The 13,063-nt window shown below is 43.0% G+C and overlaps 1 protein-coding gene across 2 annotated transcripts in view; it reads right to left on the bottom strand.

Annotated features, from left to right (window-relative positions):
• The window catches only part of LOC137657611 (putative inorganic phosphate cotransporter), a 90,036-nt gene that overhangs the window by 57,392 nt on the left and 19,581 nt on the right, over window positions 1–13,063 (bottom strand). For both annotated transcript variants that reach the window (XM_068391980.1, XM_068391974.1), the window contains 2 exons: window positions 2,861–3,045; window positions 646–882 (listed from right to left, as the gene is read on the bottom strand). In XM_068391980.1, the coding sequence (XP_068248081.1) occupies window positions 646–882; window positions 2,861–3,045 (422 nt within the window). The remainder of the gene's footprint in view (window positions 1–645; window positions 883–2,860; window positions 3,046–13,063) is intronic.

The following is a 13,063-nucleotide window of genomic DNA, read 5'->3' as shown; positions in this document are numbered from 1 at the left end:
GAAGTAGGATTTATCGACCAATCTCATACCAAGGGAAGTGACATTAGGCTAATTCTAATAATAGGCAATAATATATGTTGCCCACTAACTACAAAAATATTACCTAAATTCCTTTTGACTTACAATGACATCCATAGAACACTGCTCCAAAATGAAAGATTTATCACATCTTTATTTCACTAAAGTCGCTAATCAACATGACATCAAGGGTAGAAGGTAAATCACTAAACACAAGATGCACTTGTGACAACCCTACAAGAACAATCCACTAAAATCACCAAAAAGAATGGCAAAGTCATCACAAATATGGAGTCAATAAAAAAGTAACTACTGACTATTGTACTGTATACTGTATGTCAAGTGAACTAAATAAAATAATCCTTGATGATAGAGGGCTTAATGAAGGTAACTAATAGTAAATTAGTTTCTGGTTAGATCTAGGGAAATAATTACATCATAGTATAATTTCAATAATTTTCATGGCGTTTATTACCTTTTAGTTAATTATATTTTCAATATACAGTTTTCTTTTGCTACACAATGGAAAATCACATCTTAAAATTTCATAAGTGCAATAAGAACACACACTACATTATTTTTAAATAGAAATAATTTTTTGTTTGAAAAGCAATTCAAAAGACTTACCTCTCCTAATCCTTCAAGAACACGAAGAGCAACAATTAGTGGTGTGATGTTTGTGTAAGCAACCACTGGAGTGAGAAGTGTTAAAATTGATGTGACTAACACTCCTACTGCAAACACAATTTTTCCACCAATAAGTTCCCCTAGACGACCACCAAGAAAATTTGTTAAAACATAGCCATAGAAGAAGGACCCTAGAATTAGTCCCTGCTCGCCTTCATCCCAAACAAATTCTCCGTCCTGCAAATGAAAACAATAAAACACTTTTGCATCTGTATTACTTAATTTGCATTTTTTTATCATATAAAATTTACTAGTTCTTTTTGCATAAAGCTCATCTCTTGAATGTAGTCTATTGGTTTCTTTACTTCTTAACAGAAAGTATGATTCAAATTAGGGGAGATGAACTTAAACCTTAACATTAATCAAAGTATGACTTAGTAAGCCAAGAACTTTGAATCCTCTTCACCCAGCTCTCCATTTACAATTTTCTTTAACTAAAGGTGGCTTATTTAAAATTCTGTGTGTCATTCTTGATAACAAATAGAATTTTGAAAAACACATCTAGTTAGTCTTCTTCAATGTTAATTTTAGTTAGTCTATCAAGATCTTTGGGACCTGTCTATCCTGAGAAAATTGTTTAATTCTTTTATTCTGAGAAAATTTTTAAAATTCTTTTATTCTATCATGTTATAATACTGTATTGTATTGATCTATCTAATTTTAAGCAGAGGACCCTCATCTTGAATGGTTGGACAAAAACTTTCTATCTATTAAAGTCCTTATTCCTGATCTGTATACTCTTTAGCATTCATATCTGGCACCATCATTTACTTAAGTCTCCATTTTTATATTTTTTCCTAATTCTGATCATCCTTTACTTTCAGACCTTCCCAGATTATAACATCCACCGTATAGTACTATACAAGGTAAGCATCTGATCATCTAATTTTCTAACAGTCTTGTCTTTTTTTTTGTAAGACTCAATAATGCATACTGTTCTATAAGTATTATTTTGGCTGTGAATAAATTGTGGGATGATCTTTTTAATTAAATAGTGGAATTTTTTTACTTTCAAAGTTCAAAGCGTGATGCAAATCCGTATTTATGTTGAGCAGGGTGACATAAATATTGTTTCTCAGTTTATGTATTTTACATTGCTATTTATTATAATTCGTTTAATGCTTTTTTATTCCTTTTTTATAGTTTTATCTTCTACTCGATATCTCATCATACTAGGCTGATCTCAATATTGGGATCCTTGGACATGTAGCATTCGACTTATAGCAAGACATTTAGAGTATGTCTTTCTGGATGGCTTATCAAGTGCAATGTCTTACGCAGTTTGCTTTTCTTACCCTTACTACATTAAATGCAGGCTCTTTTTTTCATTTTTGAGCTGCATGCATGGTTCAAAACTGTCAAAATAGGGTAGTTAACAATTTTCTCTCGCCTTTAACTTACATTGCACGAATTGATATCTAGGGGTGTACAAACCAAGTTCCTTGCTTTTGAGATTTTATGGTGGGGACTTGGACCTTTAGCAGTGACAAGCTAAAATATTGAGGCCACTGGCTTCCATGATTTTAGCATGGTGATTACAAGGTAAGCATTGAAATAATAAATTTTATCATGACCATTAAATTTTTGTCAGTTAGTCTGCATTCAGAATCATAGTTAATTTCATTAGACTTGTATAATGAAGCACAAAATTGTACATACATACATACATATACCAAGGCACTTCCCCAAATTTTGGGGGGTAGCCGACATCAACAAAAGAAACAAAACAAAAAAGGGGACCTCTACTCTCTACGTTCCTCCAGCCTAACAAGGGACTCAACCAAGTTCAGCTGGTACTGCTAGGGTGCCACAGCCCACCCTCCCACATTATCCACCACAGATGAAGCTTCATAATGCTGAATCCCCTACTGCTGCTACCTCCAGTAGGGGATTCATACAGTTATAAATAAACAAGAAATGAAGAAAATGGGATTATAATTGACAAATAATACACCGCAAGAAAAAATTATCGTTCCTTACGAGTACTTGCCAGAATAATTCACTAAGTCATTGAGCAAATGACACTAATATTACTAAAAAAAACATCGCCCTTAAGACAAAAACAAGCCACAAGTCAAGAAGTCCACAAGCTATATTACTAACTAAAGCTTAGAAAATGATGAATTTTATGTGTTTAAAAATTAATCCAACTAACCTCAGTTTGTGTAGAATTATCACCTGGGTACTGACATTCTTCAGAAACAGACTTGTTTGCATGAGGTATTGCTGTGTTATTTACCATAGCAACAATTGCTACTGATAAATTAACTCTCATAGCATACACATTTGCAAAACCAAGGAATCCCATGAAAGCTAGTAGTTGCCGTTTCCCAAAACATGCTGAAAAATTTCAAGTAATAGTAAATGGTCATATCTAAAAAAACTAAATTAAATTTGGTTAAAAAATTTTATGCTATATTCAATGCAGTGAAAAATGTTATTTTCATTAGTAAAATAAATTTTTGAATATACTTACCCGATAATCATGTAGCTGTCAACTCTGTTGCCGACAGAAATCTACGGTCGGGATACGCCAGCGATCGCTATACAGGTGGGGGTGAACACCACAGCGCCATCTGTGGTCAGGTACTCCAGTACTTCTTGTCAACACCACCTCAATTTTTTCCTCGGTCCACTGGTTCTCTATGGGGAGGAAGGGTGGGTCAATTAAATCATGATTATCGGGTAAGTATATTCAAAAATTTATTTTACTAATGAAAATAACATTTTTCAATATTAATCTTACCCGATAATCATGTAGCTGATTCACACCCAGGGTGGTGGGTGGAGACCAGCATATATGTTAACAAAGAAGCTAAGTATCCCGTATTTTATTTTATTAGTTATTCAAAAATAACATAAAATAAATAAGTACCTGGTAAGGAAGACGACTTGAACCATTACTCTGCCTATATTAAGTACGTCTTCCTTACTGAGCGTAGCGGTCCTCTTAGGATGCTGAACGACTCTTAGGTGCTGAAGTATAAAGGGCTGCAACCCATACTAAAGGACCTCATCACAACCTTTAACCTCGGCGCTTCTCAAGAAAGAATTGACCACCCGCCAAATCAACAAGGATGTGGAAGGCTTCTTAGCCGACCGTACAACCCATAAAAAGTATTCAAGAGAAAGGTTAAAAAGGTTACGGGATTATGGGAATGTAGTGGCTGAGCCCCCGCCTACTACTGCATTCGTTGCTACGAATGGTCCCAGGGTGTAGCAGTTCTCGTAAAGAGACTGAACATCTTTGAGATAGAATGATGCGAACACTGACTTGCTTCTCCAATAGGTTGCATCCATAACACTCTGCAGAGAACGGTTCTGGTTGAGGGCCACTGAAGTAGCCACAGCTCTCACTTCATGTGTCCTTACCTTCAGCAAAGCAAGGTCTTCTTCCTTCAGATGAGAATGTGCTTCCCTAATCAGGAGCCTGAATAGGTAAGAAACTGAGTTCTTAGACCTTGGAAGAGAAGGCTTCTTGATAGCACACCAAAAGGCTTCTGATTGTCCTCGTAAAGGTTATGACCTTTTTAGATAGTACCTAAGAGCTCTAACTGGGCAAAGTACTCTCTCCAGTTCGTCCCCCACCAAGTTGGACAGGCTTGGGATCTCGAACGACTTAGGCCAAGGACGTGAAGGAAGCTCGTTTTAGCAAAAAACCGAGCTGCAAGGAACATGTAGCCGTTTCAGATGTGAAAACTATGTTCCTGCTGAAGGCGTGGATCTCACTTACTCTTTTAGCTGTTGTCAAGCACACGAGGAAAAGAGTTTTCAATGTGAGGTCCTTAAAAGAGGCTGATTGGAGAGGTTCAAATCTTGATGACATAAGGAACCTTAGGACCACGTCTAGATTCCAGCCTGGAGTGGACAACCGACGTTCCTTTGAGGTCTTAAAAGACCTAAGGATGTCCTGTAGATCTTTGTTGGTGGAAAGATCCAAGCCTCTGTGGCGGAAAACCGCTGCCAACATACTTCTGTAACCCTTAATCGTAGGAGCTGAAAGGGATCTTACGTTCCTTAGATGTAACAGGAAGTCAGCAATCTGGGTTACAGTGGTACTGGATGAGGAAACTGCATTGGCCTTGTACCAGCTTCGGAAGACTTCCCCTTTAGACTGATAGACTCTGAGAGTGGATGTCCTCCTTGCTCTGGCAATCGCTCTGGCTGCCTCCTTCGAAAAGCCCCTAGCTCTTGAGAGTCTTCCGAAAGACTGAAGGCAGTCAGACGAAGAGCGTGGAGGTTTGGATGTACCTTCTTTACGTGAGGTAGACGTAGAAGGTCCACTCCTAGAGGAAGAGTCCTGGGAATGTCGACCAGCCATTGCAGTACCTCTATGAACCATTCTCTCGCGGGCCAGAGCGGAGCCAACCAACGTCAGCCGTGTCCCTTTGCGAGAGGCGAACTTCTGAAGTACCCTGTTGACAATCTTGAACGGCGGGAATGCATACAGGTCGAGATGGGACCAATCCAGCAGAAAAGCATCCACGTGAACTGCTGCTGGGTCTGGAATCGGAGAACAATACAACGGGAGCCTCTAGGTTATCGAGGTAGCGAACAGATCTATGGTTGGCTGACCCCACAGGGCCCAAAGTCTGCTGCAAACATTCTTGTGAAGGGTCCACTCTGTGGGGATGACCTGACCCTTCCGGCTAAGGCGATCTGCCATGACATTCATATCGCCCTGAATGAACCTCGTTACCAGCGTGAGCTTTCGATCTTTTAACCAGATGAGGAGGTCCCTTGCGATCTAGAACAACTTCCACGAATGAGTCCCTCCCTGCTTGGAGATGTAAGCCAAGGCTGTGGTGTTGTCAGAGTCCACCTCCACCACCTTGTTAAGCTGGAGGGACTTGAAGTTTATCAAGGCCAGATGAACCGCCAACAGCTCCTTGCAAAAGATGTGAAGTGTCCTTAGCTCCTGATTCCATGTTCCCGAGCATTCCTGTCCGTCCAAAGTCGCACCCCAGCCCGTGTCTGATGCGTCAGAGAAGAGACGGCGGTCGGGTTTCTGAACAGCCAAAGGTAGACTTCCTTGAGAAGAAAGCTGTTCTTTCACCACGTGAGAGTAGACCTCCTCTCTTCGGAAACAGGAACTGAGATCGTCTCTAGCGTCATGTCCTTTATCCAGTGAGCCGCTAGATGATACTGAAGGGGGCGGAGGTGGGGTCTCCCTAACTCGATGAACAGGGCCAGCGATGAAAGTGTCCCTGTTAGACTCATCCACTACCTGACTGAGCATCGGTTCCTTCTCAGCATGCTCTGGATGCAAACTAGGGCTTAGTAGATCTTTGGGGCCGACGGAAAAGCCCGAAAAGCTCGACTCTGAAGATCCATACCCAGGTAGACAATGGTCTGGGATGGGACGAGCTGGGACTCCTCAAAATTGACCAGGAGGCCCAGTTCCTTGGTCAGATCCATAGTCCATCTGAGAATCTCCAGACAGCGACGACTTGTGGGAGCTCTTAAAAGCTAGTCGTCTGACGGAGCCGGACACAAGATCATGGTACTGCTGCACAGTCTGTGAACTGTCAACCATGGGGAAGCGAGGAAGTACAGTGACAACCCGAAGCTGTCTAGACTGTCTGGGTCGTACAGACAACTCCTTATCGGGTTGCTGAGGTTGCCGCACTGCGTCACAACAAGTCACTTCTGCTAGTTGTTGAACGTCTTCCCAGTGACACACTGACTCCGTAAACAAAAAATCCTCTAACAAGGACTAAGCTTGGACTGCATGTCTTGCAACACAGCTCAAGGTCTATGGGAGCAGGTGTGGTAACAGACGGGGTTAGCGACTGAAGTGGAACCATTACCTTCCCTGGAAGCATGTTATGCTTAAATAAAAGTCCATAGGAGGCTACGCAGCTAAAGGCTCCTCTCCAAATGACAGAGTCCTCAAGGGAATACCAGAAGGAGGGAGAATAGCACTTTCTCATCTACAGGAACCATATCCGAGAAAAGCTAAGTTCTCTCAGTGAGGGTTTCACTGGTGCAAAAGCAGCAGACTAGAAGGCAACGTTATGAAACTGCTTGACAGTCTAGTGAGTTGGCAACAACCAAAGATGTGTGACTGAGAAGCATGCGGTAAGGTATGCAGAGCATGCTGTATGCAGAGCATGCTGTAAGGTAAGCAGAGCATGTTGCATGGCGTGCGGCTTATGCTGCATGGGATGAGGCTCATGCTGCATGGGATGAGGCTCATGCTGCATGGTATGAGGCTCATGCTGCATGGGATGAGGCTCAAGCTGCAAGGGAAGAGGCTTATGCCGCATGCGTTGAGGAGGATGCCGCATAGTATGAGGCTCCTGCCTCATGGGTTGAGGCGGTTGCCGCATAGCATGAGGCTCCTGCCTCATGGTTTGAGGAGGATGCCGCATAGCATGAGGCTCCTCATAGCATGAGACTCCTGCCTCATGGGTTGAGGAGGATGCCGCATAGCATGAGGCTCCTGCCTCATGGGTTGAGGAGGATGCCGCATAGCATGAGGCTGCCTCATGGGTAGAGGAGGATGTCGCATAGCATGAGGCTCCTGCCTCATGGGTTGAGGAGGATGCCGCATAGCATGAGGCTCCTGCCTCATGGTTAGAGGAGGATGCCGCATAGCATGAGGCTCCTGTGAGGTTCCTGCCTCAAGAGTTGCGTCTGCCTCAAGGGTTGAGGAGGTAGCTGCGCAGAGAGAGGCTCATGCTGTGAAGAATGCGGTTGCTGCATGCGTTGAGGCGGCTGCCTCATAGCATGAGGTTCCTCAAGAGTTGAGGCTCTTGCCTCAAGAGTTGAGGTTCTTGCCTCAAGAGTGGAGGTGGCTGCCGCAAGAGTTGAGGTTGCTGCCTCAAGGATGGTGGAGGTTGCCGCAACGCAAGAGGTTGCTGCATAGCGTTGGTATCTGGCAACTCCCAATGCGGCAGCTCACGCGTGGAGGTAGGTTGAGGAACCTCAACATCATACGTCTGGCAGGGTGGACTGCGCAGAGGTGGAGTTGAGGTTGCTGCCTCGAGGATGGTGGAGGTTGTCGCACCGCAAGAGGTTGTTGCCTCGAGGATGGAGGAGGTAGTCGCAACGCATGAGGCTCCTACCTCAAGGGTAGAGGAGGTTGCTGCAAAGCATAAGGCTCGTGCCTCAAGTGTTGAGGAGGTTGCCGCGTGGCAAGAGGCTCCTGCCTCAAGGAAAGTGGAGGTTGCTGCACAGAGCTGGTATCTGGCAACTCCCAATGCGGCAGCTCACGCATGGAGGTAGCTTGAGGAACCTCAACATCATACGTCTGGCAGGCTGGACTGCGTAGAGGTGGAGGAGCGCTCGCAGGAGGAGGTGTGTTAACCTTCTCTGCCTGAAACTCCTGCATCAACACCGCAAGCTGAGACTGCATTGTCTGCAGCATAGACCACTAGAGTTTAAGAAAGACAACAACAAACGGAGCTACTGTCCGTTGAGACTGAGGGTCTAAAACAGCTGGTGCGGCAACAGACGGAGCTACTGCCTGTTGCGATACCACCTTGCCTCTCTGGGAGGTGTGCAGTTGTCGTACTGCAGCAAGTCCGAACTGACCCAGTGCTAATGGCTACACCTAGGAGTTGGACTTGCGCGGAAGGGACCGACTTGCACTTAAAAGCTGCAAGATTTGGTCCATGGTTTCTGCGAGAAACCTCTTCCGCAGACGAGGAATAAAAGGGCTCTCTCGTCTTTGTGTGGGTGGGGTGATCACGTCGGCAACGTGTGTAGATACACCCGAAACCACGGAGGGAAACGTCTGTTCGTCGATCAAGGCCTGCTGAACCCATAAGTCCTTCGACATTACTTCTCCCCTGGGCTTGGGAGCTTGTAAGAGGTCCCAGACTAGGCGAACAACTGGCACGAACAGACGAACCCTCGAACGCAACACTGTAACACTTTGCGCTTATCACTTTATCACTTTTGATTTTCTGTTTGCACTTATTTCACTGAACTCGAAACTTTAAGTGGTTTGTACCTGAAACACGCAATTCTATCCTTCCTTAAAAGTTAGTAATTGCGAAAACAGAATTACAATGTAACAGAAAAATATAATGAAAGATAAATAATTCAGTGGCTGGAAAGAGACTAAACACTAGATCAAATAAACTACGTTTAAAATCTCTCACCGCATAAAGCTTGAGAACAAGAATAAAACTCTAGAAACGTTTACCTTCTTCCCCTAAAGAGACTAGGGAGAAGAGCAAAAACGATAACAACGTTACTCGCTTGAACGAAACGTTTATCCTCCTCTCTCTCCCTCCGTCTCTATCTCTCTCTCTCTCTCTCTCTTGACTTAGAACCTGAGAGATGAGCCCAATCATATATATCGTTAAAACATATTATTGTTAAAGGAAAAAAACTGAAAGATTTCCCAAATAAAAAGTTCCTTTATTAGAATTAAAACCATTAAGCTAAGAAAGAATGAACAAAACGCTAGAATCGGTTTACTCTTACTGCAACGTGACACCGTGAAAATTCTCTCTCTATCGTAACGATAGAGCGCAAGTTGAACGTTCTGAACGTCAACAACTGCAGAGACAAAACAAAACGTTAGTTCAACTTTGAAAACAGTACGAGACTATCAAAGAAATTCTTTCAAAAACATTAAAATAGCATAATATGTTAACAGGTAAAAACGAAATGACGGGCTCAATGTTAATTAACTTCGGTACCAAGAAAAGACCGCCTACTATTAGGAAAGGTCGAATATAAACAAATATAAAAATTAATTTTAATAAGTTTATAATAAAAGGAAGTTAATCGAAGAGGCCTATAAAAGGCGGAGAGATATAAAATAAATCTATAACTTTTGTTAAGCAAAATTAAGAAAGAGAGTCTATACTCTCTTAGACACCAACACTTCCGTCTAAGGGAAGGGTCGGCCATTTAAAAGTGAAAGAGAGTTCATACTCTCTTCGTCACTATAATTAATCAAATTAATTCCAAAAGCTAGCTAAGCTAATGATAAAACTTCCTGAATAGAGAAAGCTAAACTCTAGAGCAAATACATCACCAAATCGTGAGCAAAAACTCCAGAATCAACAGCGTATCCATGTAGGTCTAGCCGGAGGCACGACAGAGGAAAAATTGAGGTAGTGTTGACAAGAAGTACTGGAGTACCTGACCACAGATGGCGCTGTGGTGTTCACCCCCACCTGTATAGCGATCGCTGGCGTATCCCGACCGTAGATTTCTGTCGGCAACAGAGTTGACAGCTACATGATTATCGGGTAAGATTAATATTGAAAAAGGAAAAATTTTTTTTAAGTCATTTTTCCTAACTATACAAACCTGAGTAGACCGCTGTAGGACTTACAGTGGTATCCCAAAAAATGTTTTACAATTGGTCTTGAAAAGCCTCTCTTACGGAGGAGAAGCTGGAAAACCTCCATCCATAAAAAGAAAGGCACTGCAATGGGCCGTGAAACTTTTTCATGGGAGGCTGTCATAGGTTTAACCACGTTAGAAGTTCTCTTGGAACTTCCACGAGAAGATCCAGAAGGTATGGGTACCACTCCACATGGGGCCAACATGGCACTACTAGCATTAATCTCACATTTTCTGACTCCCTTATTTTGTTGAATTCCTGGTGAATCAGGCAAAATGGGGGAAGGGCATAAAAATCATTCCTGTCATACTGGTGTTGGAAAGCATCCTCCATTGCTGCTGCTGGATCTGGGACTAGAAAGCAATACACCGTGAGTTTTTTGTTGAGATGAGTGATAAACAAGTCCAACATTGGAGAACCCCACAAAGTCTAAAAACTTTTTGCTACTTGAGGAAGCAAAGACCACTCTGAACCAATAGTCGTCCACAGTTAGCTCAGGTTGTCTGCTATCATATTCCTCTTTTCCAGGTATAAATCAGGTGGAAAGGAGACCTTGAGTATATATGTGACCAGTGTTGAATCCCCACTGCAAGTTGGCATAACGGGTGGGATACTGAGCCTCCCTGTTTGTAGATGTAGGTCACTACAGTTGAGTTATCGCTTGTCAACACAACTGAGTGGCCCTTTCGAATGTTTCTGAAAAGTGGAGCAACACTAGGTATACCGCTTTCTTTTCTAGATAGGCTAGTTGATATGAAAGGTCTTGTGAACATATCCGTGAAATTTACTCTTCCCATAGGTGAGCTCCCTGTAATGGCGAGAAGCATCTGTGAAGAAAAAAAAACTCCGGAGGGGGATCTCCACTAGGGCTGCAGGAGGGTCTGAAAACTGACCACTGATCCTTTAGTGTCTACTGCAGTAAGTAAAGATGCATCCTTCCGAAGGGAACTAACTTCTTTAGGGAAGTGAAATAGCCTAAGAGTTTCTGCCAAGAGTGAGCTGGAAGAGCTTCCCTTTTGAGGAAGGGAGCTGCCACTTGCCTGAGTCTTAGTACTCTGTCTGAAGATGGATGCTCTCTGACTCGGCCCAAATAAAAATCCATACCTAGATAACAGAGGTGACTGTGAGGCATGAGACTGGACTTCTCAAGATTCAGTTGGATGCCCAACCCTTAGCAAAAGTCAAAAAGATCTCAGTGGGGTAAAGTTTTGACTTTGAATCCACTAGGAGAAGCCAATTGTCCAGACACCTAGAAAAGCTGGTACCTATAGTGTGAGCTTATGCTGAGAGTCTTTACTTGAGGGGCTTTGGATAGGCTAAAACACAACACCTTGAAATGGTAGATCTTGTCTCTAAAAGGGAGTCTCAGGTACTTTCTGGACCTGTGATGGATGTAAACCTGAAAGTAGGCATCATACAGGTCTATGGTCGTCATGAAGTCATTCTTCCTGATGGCCTGAAAAACTGTTCGGGGTCTCACTTTTGAACTGTGTTTGGAGCACAAACTAGTTTAAGTAGGAAAGGTCTGTGACAGGTCTCCAGCCGCATGTCAGCTTCTCATTTAGGAAAAGGTTGCTGAAAAACCCTGGGAACTTTTCTGTGAATGGGACCCGATACCCTGATTGTAGGACCTCCACTGTTCAGGGATCGGCCCTCCAGAACTGCCAACTTGTCTTATCAACTTTGTTGGGATCCCCTACAGGTGGTGACTCAGGGGATTCGGCCTCCCTAACAGGAGTCACAATAGTCTCTGTCTTTGCATCTGGAGAAATGGTCCTTGCTGCAAAAGGAAGGGTTCTAATCCTGCTTCCTGACAGCCTGCGTGCTATCTGGTTCAGTTAACAGGTGACGGTGTTACACCTGTTTAAAAGGAGAGGATTTCTATGAACTTTGAGGTGGTGTAAACCTAGAAGCTGCAGCTCTCCTTAAAAAGTAGGTGTAGCTTGCTTTCTTACACTTCTCCACTGCCGTAGATTAAAGAGTAGGATGGTCAATTACATTTGAATTTGTGAGGAAAAGGGCATTTCTTGGAGTCAGTTGCTTAGTGAAATTGGCTAGAAATGCATCCCTTTTTTTGAGAATACAGCTCCCCAAATAGAAACTGTTTGGTGAAGTAAAGATTCCAAAGCCTTGGCTCCAGATCGCACCTATTCTTCAAACGGCTTCTTTATGTTGGGATTCTTCATATTTTCTGAAATGGCAAAAAAGGACATTGCTCTTGACCAGTGATCTAGTCAGGAACAGGCCTGAAAAGCAGACATAGCAGCTACCTGCATGTTCTGCATCTTTGATACTAGAAAAGTAAAGGGGACATTTGAAAGTTTGTAATTCAGAACTCTTAGATTGAGAGGAGCCACGACTGGATCAATAGGCAAATGACAGGGATGGGCCTCTGAGCCAACATAGAACTTCCTGTTTTGATAGAGCAGAAGGCAACTTAGAAGATCTACTAGATCTTAAAGACTTCTCAGCTGCAGATACCTGCTTGTTAATTCTCAGCTGCAGATACCTGTTGGTTAAAAAGATCAAGTGTGTCTCTTTCAAACCTGTGGTGCTGCTGAGCAAATTTTTGCATATAGATACAAGCACAAAATTGAGATAAAAGCACGCTTACAGATGCTGTCACTAGATGACCGAGCACTTGGGAGCTGCTCTTGAGGCCAGCATCGCTCATTCGTTTTGCATGAACTCCAACTAATGTACACATCTCTGAGCATCTACATGTTGTTTGCGTTATTTATTTGATTTTAACATTTATTTGTAGACAATTAACTTAATAAGTGATGGGTCCACAGGAAGTGGGTGGAAACATGACAAATTCGTAGATAATTTGTATTTTTCTTAACTATACAAACCTTAGCTATTTACATGGGGTAATTACTTCGGCGTAGCTAAATGACGAGCCATAAAAGTTTTAACGAGGGTTTACTACCCCGCCGCTAGTTAGCGGGGGGTAGGGAGGGGTAGCTAGCTCCCCTCCCCCCCTCACACACACCGGTGAATGCTTCACTTTACTTAGAGGTAGGACTTATCTTGGGGGACAGG

Source organism: Palaemon carinicauda, chromosome 1 (assembly GCF_036898095.1).
Source record: "Palaemon carinicauda isolate YSFRI2023 chromosome 1, ASM3689809v2, whole genome shotgun sequence".
NCBI classification, from domain to species: domain Eukaryota; kingdom Metazoa; phylum Arthropoda; class Malacostraca; order Decapoda; family Palaemonidae; genus Palaemon; species Palaemon carinicauda.
This window is presented reverse-complemented; position numbering and strand designations above follow the sequence as displayed.